Source organism: Protopterus annectens, chromosome 1.part1 (assembly GCF_019279795.1).
Source record: "Protopterus annectens isolate FY-2018-M chromosome 1.part1, PAN1.0, whole genome shotgun sequence".
NCBI lineage: Eukaryota > Metazoa > Chordata > Ceratodontiformes > Protopteridae > Protopterus > Protopterus annectens.
The window spans coordinates 450,865,921-450,885,396 of record NC_056726.1 but is presented as its reverse complement, the minus strand read 5'-3'; the positions used below and the strand labels follow the sequence as shown (position 1 = coordinate 450,885,396).

Genomic DNA, 19,476 nt, shown 5'->3' with positions numbered 1-19,476 from the left:
TCTACATATATTATAATCATTGTACTTTTACACTTCGCCCCCACCCTGACAAGTCAAGATTACAACCTCTTGACTTAAAAAGTGTTTTTGTCCTGCTTTTCTTCTCTTTTTACATTGTAATGCCTACATTTCTTAAAACCAAAAAAGAGAAAGTACCTGTCTACTTTAGTGTTCTTAATCACATACAGCAGTCACTGAAAATGCTGTATTGTATAACATGCAATTTATGTCATGAAATATTTTATGCAAATACTTTTATGAGCAAAAATTGTTTTAGTTACTTTCCTTTTTTTTCTTCTTTTCTTTCCCCCTTAGTTCCTTCCAGACATTAATGACATTAAATGTGGCACATGCCTGTCATTCCCCAACAAGTTTAATGAAGTCAACAAAAATCCAATCTTTCTCAGCCACTTTTTCTTATAAAACCAGATTTCAATGCAGTGTGATTGCTGCTTTATAGCCTCATATTTTTCACTAATTTCAGTGTTGCTGGTCTTCTTCCTGTTTATGTCCATCTCCCAATCCAAGACTCCAGTTCATGTCCAATGTAGGCTTTTTTCTCTCTCTCAAGAATTTTCCTTTGGAACATTAAAAACTTTTAACTAGCAAAGTCTGTTCATGAGCCTTGCCATCAGAAGAATAAGAAACAGAGTCACCTTCTGTTTGATGGCTCATCTCTTGTTGGACAAACTTTTGCATCTCTCCTTAGCCTTTTCTGCATTCATTTTGATCGACCAGGAAAAAAATGTTCTGAAGACAGTTGAATACAGCAGCCTGAACCTCACACTTGTCTCTCAACATTCCCTGATTGCTGGGATAAATTTGCTTCCTTCTGCCTCGTACACAGTGAATATTATTTTCCACAAATTCTCCCCTTTCTCCATTTTTTAATACTTTATCCTTCTTCCTTCGTTTTGTCAAGACCAAATCTTTCTACTGGTATGATTGCATCTTTATTAATACAGGTCTTGGAAACTTTCTCATGGCCAGGTTTGGAGCTTATACACAATGTGCCCTTTCAAATAACACTTATTGCTGTGAAATACCAGTCCAGTTAATTATTTCTGCTTTCATAAAATTAATACAGTCTGTTCCTTCCAGTCTTTCTGGTTCAGCAGAAAATCTCATGTTTTCTATGTGTGCTATGTCCTCCAATTCTATCTGTTTTTGAAGCAGCTCTTCTTGAGCACTTTCATAATCAGACACTCTTTTATGCATTTCGACCTCTGATTTCTGCAGCTTTATCACTTCACCTAAAAAGTTATTTAAATATTATTCCATTTTTCCAGCCTTTTGTTATTTGAATTGATATACTCCTTCAGTTTTTCATTTATTTTAATCAGCTCTGAGCACATTTGACTTTTACCTCTAAATTACTGAAAGCCATCTATTGTACCAAAGCTGGTGTCTGAATTGCTTTTTGCTGAACAGATGCAGGATTCTTCCCAATGAGTGCTTTCTCTTCACCATTTCTAGTTAATTTTCTTTCAGGCTCTCTAACTTTGCTAACATCAAAGCAGTATACTTACTAGCCATAGGGTTACCACCTGTCCCACTTTGCGAGGGACAGTCCCTCTTTGGGCAGTTGTGTCCTGCAAAAATATTGTAATAATGGCAACTGTCCTGAAATATTAGGGCAAAATTATTTCCTATATTTTATGTAATAGTTGCATAAAACAGTTATTCTATATCTGAAACACCTAAATGTTATAAGAAACAGAATAAGCCACTAAACTGCTACAAAAATAAGCTTTTATTTAGGCAAAAAAAGTGAAGTTCTGCCCCTTGTACTGGCCATGGGTATGTTTTGGCCTGCAAAATCTGATGTTTGTACCACAACTGTCCTACTTTGGCCATATGAAATGGTGGCAACCCTAACTAGCCAGTAACTGAATTTTACTGAAATATGCAGAATTACTGGGCTTTATCTATCAGTTTCTTTATTTAGACTGCAGAGCTGATGTTAAGCTGTTGATCAGTGTGCAGCCATCTTAGAAAGCCCCAGTTCAGAGTATTGTTATAACTATTCAGAAGTTGTATGACTAAGACTCAACCAGTGACAGATTCATAGACAAGTTGTTTAATGCACATTTTAAACTAATGTGAATAGCAGCCATGCACGGGGTGTGGATAATGTTTTTAGATCTGATGCTGCAATACTGCTATGCATTGATGCTTTTCTGAACAGAACTGATAGCTGAACTTAAACAGAACTGTATGATGTGGAAATGTTGCACCTTGTCATTTCCTACAGGCCTTTTCTGGCTTTAGTTTGACTCTTCTTACAAATGAATATATCTTTATAATGCCATAATGTAGTGATAGTTATTCACATATTGCGCATTCCTTGAATTAATAATATGATATGTGAGGAAGTTACAGGATTTTGAATTTGTTGGCTGTCATTGAATCAAAGCTCTTATTGTTTTGCTGTGACATTAAAAACACAGAAAATATCTTTTTTGTGCAATATTTTAATTCTGGTGTAGTAAAAAAACAAATGTAGAAATCCTTTACCATGTTTCTTCACCAAAACTTATCTTGTATATATGTAGTTTAGAACATTAAGCTTTAATTCACAAGCATGGTAATAATAATGCAATTGTATTTGAAAAGCAAATGTGCAGAAAGCAAATTTTAACAGATACGCAGATTAAGCAAAACTAAAATTAACTATAAAAACACAAAACTTTCCACCAAACATTAAAAACTGTATGTAGTAGGGAAGTCTGGGTGTAACAAAGGATGACAGTTTAAAGATTAACATCTCCTGTATTAAAAAAAAATAAAATAAAATAAAGATAACTTTGCGTTCTGCCAAAATAGTAAGAGAACACACTTTTCAAATCAGCAACCTTTAAAGAGCTTACATAATGTTATACAAAAGCTATTGCATTCATTTGTTCATGGTTTTGTTTTTCAAGCCCTTATTTTCTATAACAGTTTCAGTATTTTATATCCTCTCCATAATGCCGAAAACAACCACTACTGTGGGAGGTACTTCATGTCTGCATTTCCTAGCTACAACTTTGAAGCCAAAATAAAAGATCTAGTAAAGATTTTCTTAGCCGCACTAAAATTCACTAGCCACATCTAGGAAAATCAAAAACAAGACAGAACCTAATTTTACTTATTTGGCCAAATGCCATCACATAAGTCCTGGGTTTTAGTTTTAAACAGATCTTGTTTCTCACAGTCCCAGATGATATAAACCCAGTCTCACAGTTTTACAAAGTCACATTTACAGCAAGTTTGGCGATACCTTTGGAATATCCTAGTTAATCCTGAATGAATGAGAGTGTGTGTGTGTGTGGGGGGGGGGGGGGGGGTTAGCCTCTCTCCTGCCTTTGTCTGTCTATGTGTGTGTGTGTGTGTGTATGTGTAGAAAAAAATAAACTCTGCCAGACAAAATCTGTGAATGTTTTTGATCCAGTTGTTTACCAGTGGGCTTTGAGTGAAATTTGAATTTGAAGCTCCATTTCCCAGGCCTTGTATATGAGAGCATTTACCGGGGAACACCATCTCTGTTGACACTGTGCTTCCCTGTTGCATATGGGCATCTCCCACAGCCACAGGTAACCACTTTATCCAAACTATTTTCTATATTTTTTTTTTCAGTTGATCAGTCTGCCCTTGTTCTGTGGCTGAAGCAGGGTTTCATTAGCATGTCTCTAAACTGCTGCCCCTGGAAGAAACACCTTCAGCTGAGCTGGGTAAAACATTCAAAATCTCCAGCACTCCTACTTACAAATCCAGCTTGCCAGTAAATATGCAGCTGATCTATTCCAGATATCAGCAGAGTAGTCCTGGAACAGAGAATTCTTTATCATTGATCTTATTTTGTTGGTTATTCAAAGAACAACAAGGATCTTTTTCTCCAATGAAAAGGTTTCCAGTCTAGCCAATATGGATCTGGGAATTTTATCCTCAGATACTACTGTGTGCCCCCTGTATTTTTATTTTTTTCTACAGGCAGTGTAGTCCATTCCGATGTTTATTTTTTTAATCCTCTATTACTGATAGTGTTTCCCTTCTTCATTTTCTGGTATGTGCATGAATCTGAAGTTCTTTGTTCCCGCCATGGTCTTCATATCAGTTTTCCTGGCTTCTAGGAGTTTCATTTTGGTTTTGGCTACACCCACCATGTGTTGGGGCTCTCTGAAATGTATCCATTGCTCCAAACTGGTCACAGGGGACAGACAGGGTTTATACTTTTGATTTAGAATTTGAATGAGTCCCAAGTCAGCTATGTTGTGCTTATTTTTAGTAGTTCTGACGTGTTGAATGAAGTACAAATCCCAAAAGCCATCCTCTTGAGCAGTTATTTTACTTATGTTGACAGTAACTTGGGTGGGCTTCTTTACCAATATATAATGGACCACACTTGTGGCTCACTCTCAGTGGCTGTAGGCATACTCACATAAGCCTTCTTTTTTAGTCATCTGCAGTTAAGAAACTGACTACAGTGGTCCAGAGAAAAATGGCTGCACTGAATGATAAACTGTATGAATTTAAAAAGTAAAAATAAAGTTTTTATATGGATGGGTGAGTGGCGCTTCCAAATTAAGCATGTGTTCCGCTCCCTGATTGAACTGGATGTCTGTTGTGTACATTTGTTGTGTACGGAACGGCACAAAACAGAGCAGCCTGTTAGCTTTTTATGATTTCTTGCAATTGTTACCAGAATAGTTCTGAGTCTCTTAGTCTCAAAAGTTCTTGCAAAATTCTCAGGAAAAATGTTTTGATACTCAGATATGGGTTGCACTCAGTTTCTGAGTTTACATATACTGGTTTTCCTACCTTCATCTTCAGTCTGTGTTTACCATGTTATATATGTATATATGGAGGGGGGTCAGAAAATGTCACTTTTATGGATAACTATCTGTCCCTAGGATTCAGGAAAATGCTTACTACTCATGCAAATTGCCCATCATAGTTTGGTCAAGTAGAGCAGCGGTGAGAAACTGAGATTCAGAGACATCTGTGGCTGCAGTCAATAAGATGTCAATATTGGCTCGTTTGCATCTCTCTGAATTGAACACTAGCATTATCTGACCTGAGTTCAGTAGTGTTCTCCCTTGCTGCCCTGTACATCGGTTTGATGAGGGCATCCCCCTACTCTCAAACACACACACATGCACACCCACCCAGATCCATCTGTTAGCAAACAAGCCAGTCCCACCTGATCACCCTCAAAGAAACACTTCCCCATTCACCCACATGCACTCTCTCTCTCTCTCTCTCTCTCTCTCTCTCACACACACACACGTCTTTATTGAACTTACCTCTAAAAATATTGATGCACTGTAATGGACTCTGTGTTCATCAAAGCCTAAACACAGGACAGCAGAGCCTGTAAGCCTAAGAGGATAACCCTGCCACCTGGTACACAGCAGTCCTTTGATTGTCCAAGGAAGAGTTCCCTGAATTCAGCATAGCTTGGAGAACCATCACAAAAGACCAGTAGTTTCTGTAGGTGCTCAAACATTTTCTGGAATTTGCAGGTATTGGCCCAGAAAGAAGTCCACTGATAGATCAGTCTGACCCAGCAGATGTCTTCAGACAGTTTGAGTTTCTACTGCTAAAAGGGCTTGTAGTGGCTTCCTTTGAGAAGAGGAATCAGGTTCAAGTCGCACCTTTTTCAGGTTTTAAAGGGGTGAATGGAATCCATCTCTTTCCAGAAGTCTGCCTCTTCAGTAGCTCATCTGGTACATTAAATTTTGGATGCTCACTCTTCAAAAGCTCCATACCCTTCCTGGTGTAGATTGCCTTGGTAGTGTAACTTAAAGAGATGGTTGCCTTTTCACAGATCAGCATTTTGGATTCACAATGGAAATTCCTTCATTTCTGTGTGACTGACATATCTTCAAATACAGAATATTGCCATCTGGTCATTCTGCAACACCAGAGATCTTTACCAGGATGTTAGCAATATCCTTGCAACTAAAAGGCTGCCCATGTGTTCCTTTACCTGAATAACTGTTTCACGGCAATATCATCCAGAGATTCCCTGAAAACATCCCTCCATTGAGCATTCCTGTGGTTGCAGTATTTTGGGGTTCATTATAAATTGTAGGAAGTCTTTACTGGCTCCTGCTCAGAGTATGCACTTTATCATTGCATAGCAGGACACTATTCAGCATCAGTCATCCCAACCCACAGAAGGAGCCTGAGATGTCATCGTCTTGGCCAGCTTGGGTAAGGTTGCAGCACTGGGCCAAGCCTCAGACTCTGCTATGCATCCTGGGTTTAATGGCTACCAGGTTCTTCATAATGTTGTTTGCATGGTGTACTGTAAGATGTCAGTGCCTTTAGAGACACTCCATGCTCATAGACCTTTGGGTACAGGGCATTTTTGCCTGGCCCTGGATTGGCAGAAAATCTCCACTAGTCTTCTGTTGGTCTTCCTTTTCTGCAATCAAATCTTTCACAAATTCTGACAGCAAAAACATTGCCTGCGAGCTTTGGAGCCTTCCTAAACTTCCATTTTGTGCAAGCAACATGCTCCCCTTTTGGGAGAGGACTCCACATCTTCCAGTTTGCCTAAGAGCAGTCTTCGTGATTTTGATGATCTTGGAGACAAAATTGCAATTAGTACCTCTCCTCATCCAGTCAGATGTGTAGGGAGGCAGTGTTCATTTGGCAATGGACAGTTGAGAGGTACATTACTGTCAAAACAATTCACATCTATGGGGATGTGAATGAGATGGTGGGCTCTCTGAGCATGGCCTTCAATCCTCTCCTGGAGATGCTGATTCAGATACCATACATTGTCAAAGTCTTCCGGGGTGGGGGGTGGATCTTTGGAAGTCAAACAGTTTTTCAATTGAACATGCAGTCCTCTACCCCGTCTGTTCAATTTGTCAAGTTTGATGTGGACGTTGCAGTAGATATATTGTGTCTTCTGTAGCACAGGAGATTCTTCTGCACATTCCCTTCATTCTTGCTGGTGCCACTTCTCATCATGAAGTTCAAGGCAAGTCATTCTTTAAACTCCTTGACAATTGGGAAATGCATAGTTTTGGGCTCTCTGGTCTCTGGAAGTACAGAAAACTCTTATAGTCCAAGACAAGGATGTCCACATTTGTCTTGACAGCTAATTCCACCTGTTTACCTGGCCTCTGATGTTGAGCTTTTTATCCCAGTGGATTTTACTGGCTGGAGTGTCAGAGATTGTACTTCTAGGAAGCCCCTCACATGGCAGGCATGCGTCTCCATTCAGAAACATAATGGAAAGTCTGACAGTTAACCCAGAGGACTGAGGCTCTGAGCTGTTATAGAGCTACTCTCTGTAGCCCAAGATATAGGGTTTGATTCTTTCCACCTTTCCCTCTGAGCAATTCAGGGACATATGTCCAGTAGGTTTACCTGGTTAACAAATTTATAAAAATAAAAAAATTAAATAAAATAAAGCTGCATCCCCTCCTTCATTGAAGAACCCCTCTGTTTAGTGCCTGCCTTTGCCCTATTTTTGGCTCCCCTACACTGACCATCAGCTGCTGTCAGTACCTCTCCTCATTTGGTAGGTCTGCTGAATCTGTCTGTCCTCTGCCAGACTTTCTCTGACCTCAAAAATGAACATGAGGAGATATCATCATGGGGCAGTGTTGTACTGCTGCTGTGGGTGTGCTTTTCCCTTATGACCTAATCCCTCCACCTGCACGTGCATGTATTTTCCATGGGATTGTCATGCAGTGGGCACTGATGTGTACTGCCTGGGCCACAATGTTTGACTCAGCTAATGCTCTGCCTCCTTCTCAACATCATTGTCCCACACGCTGCCCAGTAGGGATCAGCCACAGGAATGTGCCTAAACCCTCTTCTGTTCAGTTCGCCTATCCCCTGTTCATTTCCTGGGATGCACAAGCTGATGTAACCTGCTCATGCCCACCCCCACCCGCACCCCTGCTTGGCTGTTCCAGCACTTGAGCCACTAACTGAACTGGGGTCATCTGTGTCTCAGTTAGGACTTTGTCACTGAATGCCACAGAGCCAGATTTGTTTTCTCCTGAGTATGATTTGAGCTTAGTAGTTAACAAACATGCCATATGATGTTTGAAACTTTTAGCTTAACAGTATTGAAGTTCATTTCTTGGAAGTGCTCCTTTTTGGTGCACAGCTCTTCTGTAATTAGTGTTTTGAAGTGTCAGGTCCTTATGTGTAAGAAACCCTAGTGGGTCTTTTACTAAATCATGGTGTCCCTCAGGATGATCCCACTTAAGTAGTCTTACTATGTCTTGGTGTACTTCTTGGAGGAAAAACTGCAATAAGAAGATCTTGCACTATCTGGAATGTACCAAAAACTCTGGAAAAAGATGCATGATTTTAAGAAAATGGGCAAGTTATTTGTCTGACACATTGCTCTCAGTGGCTAACTTCTCTATAGAAAGTGTTATCATCGGAGTTCATTCACCAAGGGGAACAGCTGCTTCCACTGCCTTCTTTGAATGTTTCCACTGTAGACACATTTGCCATGGCCAGAACATCTTCAGTACACACCATCAGCAAGCATTATTCTCTTTACTATAACTACAAGAGTCTGGCCTTATTTGGGGAAGAGGATTCCACACAGCAGAGACTGTCTAGGAGGGTCTTTGTTACTACATGCAGCTGCAGCAGTTACACTCTTACTGTCTCAGTTGATCCATGAAGTAGATCCTCTGTAATGGATAAGGAATACTGTCCCTCCATCCCCCTCTGGAGTGGCGTCTGTCCACCAGCCTTAGCTGTTACATACCTTCCCAGCTTATAAGGACATTTAAATGTGTACAGAGTGTAACCATGGGAGTCTGGTGCCTGGGATGACATAGCACTTTGTCCCCCTAACCCCCTTCCCAGTGAGATGGTGATGGAGATGCATCCACAACCATGAAAAGGTTAAGAACAGACAATTAAAACATCACAACATTTCCACATTTTTTTTCTTTACAGCAGCCCCTTTAGTAACATCGGCTTCTAGCTTGGACCATAATAAAAATTGGGATTCCCATTCTGACTGCTGGCCTCACTAATGAATAGTCAGCTTGTATTTGCCACTAGTGATACATATTATTATTTAATTTCTTTGTTACTAAAGAAATACAAATTAAAACAAGATTTATGCTCCGGAACATTCTGTTATTCCACTACGCTACCCCTACTCCAAATCACAGAATACTGCTGTGACAGTACTGGTACTCCTTAGGTAAGATGATTTAGAGAAATGTCACAGTAAAAAATATTACCAGAAGTAGGCAACAAAAAGAGATAAACTGAAGAAATTCAGACACTATTTAGCTACATTTGTATATATCAGTTGCAGTACCTAATGGGGCAGAGAAATATAGAGGGTAGAATGTGCAGATAAAAATGATGTGCAAGTAAACTTTTGTCTTGCTGTGTTTAACCATTTCATTTGCTCAAGAGTAGCTCTCTCACCTTATGCTGTAATAGGCTAGGCACATAAACATGAAGTCTTGAAGTTTAATCCTGAGGTTAAGGTCTGACCTGCTGTCAAGTTTCATACAGTAGACCAGGGCTTGAGTCCGTCAGCTGTCATTTTCCTGTTGAGTGACTTTGAGCAAGTCACTTAATCCAACAGTAGAATTCATAGGTATATAATTGGCATGCTGTCCAGAAGACCATTGAAAAGCTTTGCTAAGCCCAAGAAGAATTGGATGAGCTAAGCTCCCCAGTTAAGGAGTGCCATGTTACATATACCCCAGGGGTGAATTTGTGATTCACAGCCAGTTATCTGGAGAAGTTTTAAATGCAGCCAATGTGGTGTATTGCGTGATGTGTAGTGGAAGCTTATTCCATAAGTAGGGGGTTCATTAGGTTGGAAATCTATCATACCTGTATCTTTGATTTAAGTGTCTGTGAAAATTAAAGGTTTGGTGAGTGTGGTCATGGTGGTATGTGTAAAAGAGAGATCAGGCATGGTGTGATAGCTTGGGAAGCCATACACAGATCACTTTGAAGGAGCTTGTAAAAGACTGAATATAGTGAAAGGGCTTTTAAACTATCAGCATAGCTTAGTGAGTTTAAACCAGTAATTTTCTTGGTCAGAAAGTTGGACAAGATGCTAACAGATGTACATGCTGAAGTAGGTATTGTATTCTGTAAAGGGTCAAATGAGGAAGATACTGAAAAAGGTTGTTACTTCTTTACTCCTGGATGTTATATCTTTGGAAATTAGCTGTGATATGTACAAGGATTTTCTTATGACCATCACATAATGGTCAGAAGATAGGCTGTTGTTGACCATATCTCCGATCCATGATGACTGAATTGATTTTAAGGGGATGTCTTTGTTATGGTATGAAATAGGGAATTTTTGCTTGCTTAATGCCAAAAAGTAGGGTGGTTTTATAATAGTAAAAAGAGGAGTTAATTCTGGGGTCTGAAGGTTTGGTCAGTGGGGTAAAGGTGATGCTGAATTTGTCATCAGAGATTTTAAAGATGGCCATTGCATCAGAGTAAGAGAGGCATTTGGATATTAGGTCTGAGCAGAATGGAGTATTACTTCTGAGATTCCTGGTATAGTTGAAGAAAACATTTTGGTAATCATTGGTGGAAGTGGCAATGTTTAACTCGTATGTAGCCTTACATTTTTAGTAGAACTTTTGAGATTTTTGCTAAGCACTTTTAATCTATTTTTATAATGAAGAGAGAAAGCTATCTTATACTAGGTGGACCCATTCTCAGTAGTCAGCTAGTACACTAAATCCAAAGCTGTGGAGAGATTTGTCACGTTATTCCATTCTACTAGTTCACAACAGTCTCCTTTTCTTTTGATTTTTTTCTGTTTATCAAGAGAGGTCTGAGACTCGGGCCTTTTCCCATCATGGTTCCCTGTGCTTGTAATGCCCTTTCTGTAGATGCCAAAAATGCTTTTAACTTTCTCAGCCTCATGTCACAGATGGATGAAGCCCTGTCTGCAGCCCAAACATGACCTGTGTTTTATTGGTGACATGGGCATTTGAGGGACTGGGAGGGGAAAGATGAGTAGAACACTGAAGTACAGGTTGTGTCTAGGTTGTAGTCAGGTCTTCAATCTCTCACACATGAATGCCATTAAAACATAGCATTGTTCCAGCCTCTCTTGTTAGCATATCAGAATGTGTATCAAAGTCTCAGTATCTTCCTAACATCTTAGGAGCCTAACTTTGCTGAGCCTGTAAAATCCAGGCAGTCATATTTCACTTTAGATGAGACCTACACTTAATTTAGCCATTTGAATGTGTGGCAGTAATTAGTTTTGTATTCTAAAATTTGTAAAACTTGATTATTTTCCAGCTGTTTTGAAAAAGAATTGATAAGGTACACTGGACTGAGACTGAATTAAGGTACACTGGACTGAGACTGAATTAAGGCTGCTATTTGTTTTTTAATTGAAAGTTGCTCCTATTTTTTATTATATAATATGTACCATGTAGCTTTTGTCCTATAATGTATGCTATATAGTGTTTTTTTTTTGCATAGTTTAGACTTGTATATTTATATTGTACCATTCATGTGCATTAACCTACGTATTGTCTGTGGTCATGGCTGAAAAGCGTCTCTTGATCAGTTCAGTTGCACTGCCAACAAATAAATGTCATTTGTAGGGATTTGTGCGTAGGGTATTCTGTTTTGCTCCCTACTGAAATCTCAGCACTCAAAATGCCAAGTGCTGACAAGACAAAAAAAAAAAGACCACTTTTCTACATCAAATTTCTTTTTACAGGGTGCTAGCATCCTGCACAATGTAGGGGGTTAGCCCCCTGCACCTCCAAATTTATATATACCAACTCTGAGATTGCAATACTTCTGAGAAAAGGGAATATCCTGATAATTGCGCATCTCGGACTTAGTACATGTAAGTTCATTCTTCAGCCATTCAGTCTCCATGTTTCAGGACTCGCTCAAGCAGGTCCTAATTTTTCACATGGTTACCATGCTCTTCATATGTTTAACACCACACTTTCTTAAAATTTGGTCATGGCCGTCAGAAACATGGTGTGCTTTGAAACATGGCCCTTCAGAGTATGCCTGCATTGACTTCTTATTTTACTTGTCTTTCAGAGTGTTTTGCCCACCTGACACAGTCTTTCCAGTTGTTGAAATGTTATCCTAAGAATGAAACTTCTTACAAAAGCTGTTTTAAAGTGTAATGGTACAGCATTTATAGAGGCTCTTACACTCTTGCAGCATGTATCCACACTGATATTCATTTTATTATTTTGTTGTCTTCACTATGAAGGTCTCTGGTTTGAGAGAACATTTGTGGTTCTGCATGAAAACACTTAGTAATGTGGTGGAGGGGGTTATCCTGTGTTCTGTCTTCATGGTGTTGGAAGTATGTGTGTGTGGCAGGGGTGTTCTAGTCCTGTCACTAGTACTGGCAGAGAACTAAGGGTTGCCTGGTATAGGATACTACTTGGCAGTTTCTTCTTCTACATTTGTTGCATGATTGTCTTTCATTGAACTGTTTTTATGATGAACAGTCAATAGTTTATCTATACAGGTAAATAACTTTTTTTTAGCTATTTGTTTTTGCCAGAATATACAAATATTTAAACTGAGCGGGACAACCTCAGTGTTCTGTTAAACATTTTCATTTAAAAATTAATGGATGTAAAAAATTCTATTAAACAAAGAAGAATAGATGAATAGTAGTTTTTAAATTAGTTTGTTTTCTTGTTTGACAGAATATGGTGCCCCTGAAGATGGTGAACTCAAGCGGCAACAGCCAATTGCACTGAAAAATCAGCTGCTTTGTAAGTAAGGAGCAAAACTACAAAACATAATTCAAAGTGTATGCCAGTCCATGTCAGGTATCATCCTGGAATTTTCTTCTTTAACCATCCATGGATTTACCAACTGATGTTATGTAATTTGTTATTGCTTAGCTTGTGGTCTGAGAATATGACCATTTCATAAGGGTTTAATCCAGACTTGAATGTCTAGATCAGAGTAGTGCTTCTTAAAGTTTAGGTGATGTTCTTCGTGTTTCACTGTTGCAATCATCACACTTGGGTTATCCTTCCAGGGGTAGCCCTCAGTCAGCCCGAATACCAGAGGCTTAGTATTTCTGCGTCGGTTGCTGTCGCTCCAGGACTGACATCAGGTCGTCAGTGGTATAAAATCAGGCAGCTGATGCCATTACATCAGTCTTTCTTGCCGAGCAGCTCGAAGCAGAAGCAGTTCACACGAGTGCCAGTCGGCCGCTACCTGAGTTTAATTTCCAAATTGAAGTTGAAGTCTTCTAAAGCTAAGTACCCAATTGGGGATCCTTTTTTCTTGCTCTAACTGATGTCAGAAAAAGTTAACACTTGTCTTGCCTGTGGAAAGCAAATACCATACCGAGACTTCCATTCTTACTGCGTCACCTGTTTAGGCCCAGACCATGATGTACCTTGCTGTCGCTTTTGTGCTTTGTTCAGTGCCAGAACTGTACGTCGTCGGGCCCTTATTGCAGCTAAATATTTTTGCTCTCAGTCCCCGTATTCCGATATGGCTTCGGTAAGCCATCTGACTACTGATCTTCCAAAAACACGTAAGGATAAAGACAGAGACAGACCGCACAGGTCCAAAACTGCCGACGACTCTTCCGGTAAGCTAGTCATCAGTTCTCTGGTCCTCAATGAGGTGCTTTCGCAGCCTCTGATGCCTGCTTCTGTGGATTCACAGGCCGCTTCCGAGACCCATTTGGAGTCCAGCATGCAGCAAGACTCTTCTCTGACTAAGGATCCTGAGGATATCTCTACCTTGGATGTGTCCAGAGCCGCTGAACAGGCACCGGCTTCCGAGGAAGTTTTTCTCACTACCGATACTCGACACAAACCCTATGACTTCTTTTGCTTCTTCAGTTCTTTCTAAAACTGACGAGTTTCTAAGGTCCAGGGTTCGAACTACGCCTAAAAAAACAACGACCCAAGCTCAGGCACCTGCTTCCATGCCTCAATCTCAAATGCTTAAAATGGCGGAAGACCTTATCATGCTTATTAGGGTAAGCCAACCTACCCCTACCATAAGAAAAATAGACTTGTCTCCAGCAGTTTTATCTGACCAGGAGTCCGATGACTCTGAGGTTTCTGAATATGAAGACATGCAACCCTTGTCTGCTTATGAGGATTCAGATGCAGAGGAATCCATTCCTTCTGCCTCTTCTCCAGAGGATTTTTCATTTAGTGAAACCCTACATACTTTAAGGGAACATTTCCACTGGGAATGTCAGGACTATCCTCAGTCCAAAAAGTGACTCGGAATTCTTAGATTTACCACAGCACAGACCTGACCTTTAGCCATTTCTTCTGTCTTGGATGTTGTGGATGATGTCTTTATAGAATCCACTTTGACTCGTGACACCCTTCCTCCTGCTCCCAGGAAACCTGACAGGTATTACAGAGTCCCTGACTCTCATAAATTTCTTTTCAAAAATCCTATTTCTGAACTAGCGGTCATCTCCCAAGGACCTAAAGGAATTAAAGCAACCGCAGCTAAGAATCCCACCCCCTCGGACAGGGATTCCCGAGCTTTAGACAGATGGGGTAAAAACGTATACACCTCTGCAACTCTTGCCATTAGAGCGCTAAATTGTCAGTTCCACATATTGAAATACCAGCAACATACCATGGAACTCCTCAAACAAAAAGTATCTGCCTTTCCTGCTTGTGCAGAAAATAAAGAATTACAAGAGCTTATGCATTCTGCAAGCCAAGTTACTAAACACACCTTGCAATGTGGCTTTGACGCCCTAGAAGTATCTTGCAGGACAGCAGTCACTGGTTCTGTACTTAGAAGGCATGCTTGGCTTAAGGAACAGACCTTGCCAGTCCATGTCAAATCAAAAATATTGGATGCACCATTGAACAAAGACAATCTGTTTAGCACCAAGGCAGAAGAGGTCTTAAAAAAAGATGGAAGAAAAAGCTAAATCTATGCAGACAGTTAAAGACTTATTACAGGTCCAGCCTCCGAGGTTCAGTAGACATTGCTTATCCAAGCACTGATCCTTTCCGGCCCCTTCCAGGCCAGCTCAGCCAAGACCTAGGGGAAGCAGACCCCCCAGACAGCAGTCCCTTGGAATGCAGAGATCTAAGCAATGGAGTTCCTCCACTTCAAAAACAGGGAGTGCTAAGCCACCCCTTTATGGAAAGAACTCACAATGACTTTACACCTCCACCCTTTACCTCTGCCCACCTGCTTGTGCCCCTAGGAGGAAAACTCTCCTTCCATGCAAACAACTGGGCCTCTATTACCAACGACCGATGGGTCCTCAACATAGTGTCCCAGGGATACAAATTTTATCTCCACACTCTGCAACCCCAAAAGGGTTCCCAGATCTTCCTCCATACCAGTGGGCAGAGGCCAAAAAACAAGTCCATTCCCTGCTCTCCATGAGGGCAATACAGCCTGTTCCTGCAGACCAGATAGGCCAATGTTTTTATTCCAGGCTTTTCCTGGTACCCAGAAAAGAGGGAACCTAGTGCCCAATCCTTGATCTATCAATTCTAAACACCTTCCTGGTGATACCAAAATTCAAAATGCTCACCCTCCAGCAGCTTCTACCTATTCTTTCCAAGGATGCTTGGTTAGCCACCCTAGACCTAAAAGAGGCCTATCTACACATCCCAATCAGGGAATCTTGCAGGAAATATCTATGTTTCAGGGCAGGATTTTATGCACTTTCAGTTCTCCGCGCTTCCCTTTGGCTTATCCGCTGCTCCCAGAGTTTTCACAAAATAACTGGCTCCAGCCATTGCTTTTTGCAGACAAAGAAATATTCAAATTTACCTCTACTTAGATGACTGCCTGATTCAGGCAGACGTTCAGGAAAAGCTGTTACAGCACCTGACCTTTGTAAAGTACCTACTGACCTCCCTGGGGTATACTATAAACATAAATAAATCAAAACTAGTCCCCACTCAAACAATTGTATTCCCGGGATCAAGCCTGGACACGGCATCCCAGATGGCATCCCTTACTCCAGAAAAACAAGCCTACCTCTCTCAACTAGCCACCAGAACCCAGTTATCTGCAAGAAAAATCCTGCAAGCTCTAGGGTTCATGGCCTCCTGCATTCTACTCATTCCATATGCCAGACTGCATATGAGGAAACTACAATGGTACCTAAAAAGCCTTTGGTGCCAGCACTCTCAGGACCTGGAAACTATCATACCCTGTCTAAGGAAAGATTTTCTTTGGTGGGCAGCAGCATGCAACCACAACAAGGGTCTTCCCTTCTCACAACCCCATGCAGTTCAGACCCTCACCACAGACGCATCAGATTATGCCTGGGGTGGACACCTGGACGGTATGTGCATTCAGGACCATTGGAGCCCAAATCAAATGCATCTGCACATCAACCAAAAAGAGATGCTAGCTGTTCAGCATGCTCTGACAGCTTTCAGACCCCTACCCTCCCCGAGGCCTCTAGTGATCAAAACAGACAACACCACAGTGATGTGGTATATCAACAAGCAGGGAGGAACTCACTCTTATCCTCTCTGCAGGCTCACCATGACCCTTTGGCACATGGCTTCAGCCATGCAAATGCACCTGCTACCACAATTCCTGCCAGGCTCCCTAAACTCTCTGGCAGACAACAAGCAGAAACCTGCTAGACCCACACGAATGGCAGCTAGACCACAGAACCTTCAACCTTGTAACCCAGAAATGGGGCACCCCGAAGGTGGACCTCTTTGCCTCCCACAACAATCACCAGCTCAGCAAATTCTGCACCAGAGAACCTCACAGCAAGGCCTGGAAAGTGGATGCTCTATCCTTCCAATGGGTAAACCTCTCGATCTATGCATTTCCCCCTCTACCACTAATTTCAAGGGTACTGCTCAAAATAAGTGAGGAAAAACCAAGGACAATCTTGATTGCCCCAGACTGGCCATGCCAGCACTGGTACCCACTGCTGCGCAGCCTGTCACCCCTGCCACCATGGCACCTACCTCAGATCCCAGCTCTCCTAATTCAGAAGAATGGAGAATTCATGAATCTGCAATTGCAGACCCTGAGCCTGGCTTATATCCTGACCTCTCCTCCAGCTGCCAGCCTAAGCAAACAAGTCCTGAATGTTGTATGAGAGGCCAGACACCTCCAGTACTAGAAAATCCTATGCTGACAAGTGGAAAAGGTTTTGCACCTGGATCCAGGCTAAAGGAGCTGAAACAGCACAGCCTTCCCTACCTCTCATCTTGGATTACCTAGCAGACCTACTACACAGGGACATATCCTTCTCTTCTATTAAAATTCATGCCTCTGCCATCTCTGCTCATTACAGCACAGAGCCACATCTCTTCTTACACCCTCTCATCATACAGTTCCTAAGAGGGGCTAACAATTTAAGACCACACAGAAGAGCTCCTACCCCAGCAGGGTGCCTTAATTTTGTGTTGGAAAAGATCACCCTACCCCCTTTTGAGCCTGCAGCTTCAGCACAGTTAAAATTCCTGTCTTGGAAAAATAGCCTTGCTTCTGGCCATCACTTCATCTGGAAGAGTTTCAGAGCTACAAGCACTCATTTTCCATGCTGACAGAGTCTCCCTCAGGACTAACCCAACCTTCATGCCTAATGTGGTGTCCAGTGTGGCTCTCAACCAATCAATTCATTTGTCCACTTTTTCCCTAACCCACAAAACAAGGGGGAAATAATTCTGCACTCTCTAGATGTGCACAGGCAGCTCAAATTCTACCTAGATAGGACTAAATATTTTAGGAAAACTGACCAATTGCTAATAAGCTTTGCAGCAGGGGCAGAGGGCAAGACCATATCCAAACAAACAATCTCCAAATGGATAGCACACTGCATCCATTTCTGCTACACACACCACGGGCCACCCCCTAAGGGGGTGAGGACACATTCCACCAGGGCAACTTCCACCTCTGCAGCTTTTTTCAGAGGGGTCCCCATGGAGGCTGCAACATTGGACATGCCTGGATAGGTACGGTGAACTGTTTTACTTAATGGAAAATAAAGTAATTTTGGATAGCTTTTTTAAACATTACGGCTTAGTGGCTAATGTTTTTGTTACAGTGCTACTGGAATGGATATTTTCTGACTTGAAAGCACAGGAAATATACTATGAAAAGGCAACAAGAACTTAATTTAATGTAAAAAAAATATAAAATATAAAAGGCAAATAGTTTTGAATAATTTTAATACACAAGGAGGAAAGGAAAGGACAGTTGTGTACACTTACCATAAATGTAGATGTTCGACTTTATTCACTGTTGCAGTCATCACACTTGGGTTATCCCACCAGGGGTAGCCCTCAGTCGGCCCGAATACCAGAGCCTTACTATTTCTGCATCGGTTGCTCTCACTCCAGGACTGATGTCAGGTCGTCAGTGGTATAAAATCAGGCAGCCAACACCATTACATCAGTTTTTCTTGCCCCAGCTGTCAGGAGCCCCCAATTGGGAGCTAGGTTATGGTAAAAGAACCACCAGTAGAAAGTAAATACCAAAAATTCCCTGTAAAGAGTGAGAAAGAGAGAGAGAGACAAGGGGGATGGAGGGTGGGAAACCAGGACTGCAACAGTGAATACACTCGAACATCTACATTTATAAGTGTATACAACTGTACTATGTTCTTCATGTTTCACTGTTGCAATCATCACACTTGGTTTGATTCCCAAAGCTGAAGAAAAGGCTGGAGGCAGTCAAGAAGACGGGGCTGGCTAGGATGCCCTGCAAGACTGCAGTTGCAAAACTTGCCCTGGATTTGGAGAAGATAGGCATGTGGTAATGCTTGGTGAAGGTATGAACAGAAGTCCAACTGGTGAATCTGGGCATTTTGATGCAATGTTACAACTGCTTCATGTACACAGACAACCCTCTCCTCCTACCACCAAACACTAATACATGCGAGAGATGCAGTTATACAGCCAAACTGGAGGCTAACTTCTCTCAACCCAAGATGGATCAGACAGTCAAGAGGAGAAGGGAAATACTGGCATCACACCACCTGTCTCACATAGACCCATTAAACCAGCACCGGTAAAAAAACACTCTTAAATACATGAAAACATACTCGGAGGCTCTAAATAAAAATCTGCAAAAGCAACAGAGACCTCCAAAGCAGACATCCAAGCAACCTCCACCCCTCCCAACACAAACCATGAAACATATACTTCACAAAACCAGTGTGCTACGCAATCACAGCCCTTAAGACAAAATAACATACCCAACATACTAGTAGTAGGTGACTCTATAGTCAGGCACACTGACGTCCCACTCACTAGACTGAATAAGGAGAAGGTTACTGTTAGCTGCTTGGCGGGTGCCAGGATCTGCCACATAACACAAGCACTCAGGTCACTCCAGAACAAGTACAAATATGACTCTGTCATTGTCCATGTTGGTGTGTATGACCTGAGCCGTACCTACCCTGGACTACATGAAAAGAGACATGGAAGAGCTCTCTGATCACGTAGCCCAGGCCAGTATGACCCTGACCCTGAGTAGCATCCTGTCCTCACCAAGAATGATACCACGGTA

At 41.5% G+C, this 19,476-nt stretch overlaps 1 protein-coding gene across 3 annotated transcripts in view; it reads left to right on the top strand.

Moving 5' to 3' along the window:
* TBCE (tubulin folding cofactor E) overlaps window positions 1–19,476 on the top strand; it is a 1,152,174-nt gene that overhangs the window by 948,421 nt on the left and 184,277 nt on the right. For 2 of the 3 annotated variants that reach the window (XM_044075896.1, XM_044075906.1), the window contains exon 14: window positions 12,672–12,740. In XM_044075896.1, the coding sequence (XP_043931831.1) occupies window positions 12,672–12,740 (69 nt within the window). Of the gene's footprint in view, window positions 1–12,671; window positions 12,745–19,476 lie in introns of all 3 variants that reach the window. The other variant, XM_044075916.1, reaches the window with a different exon arrangement.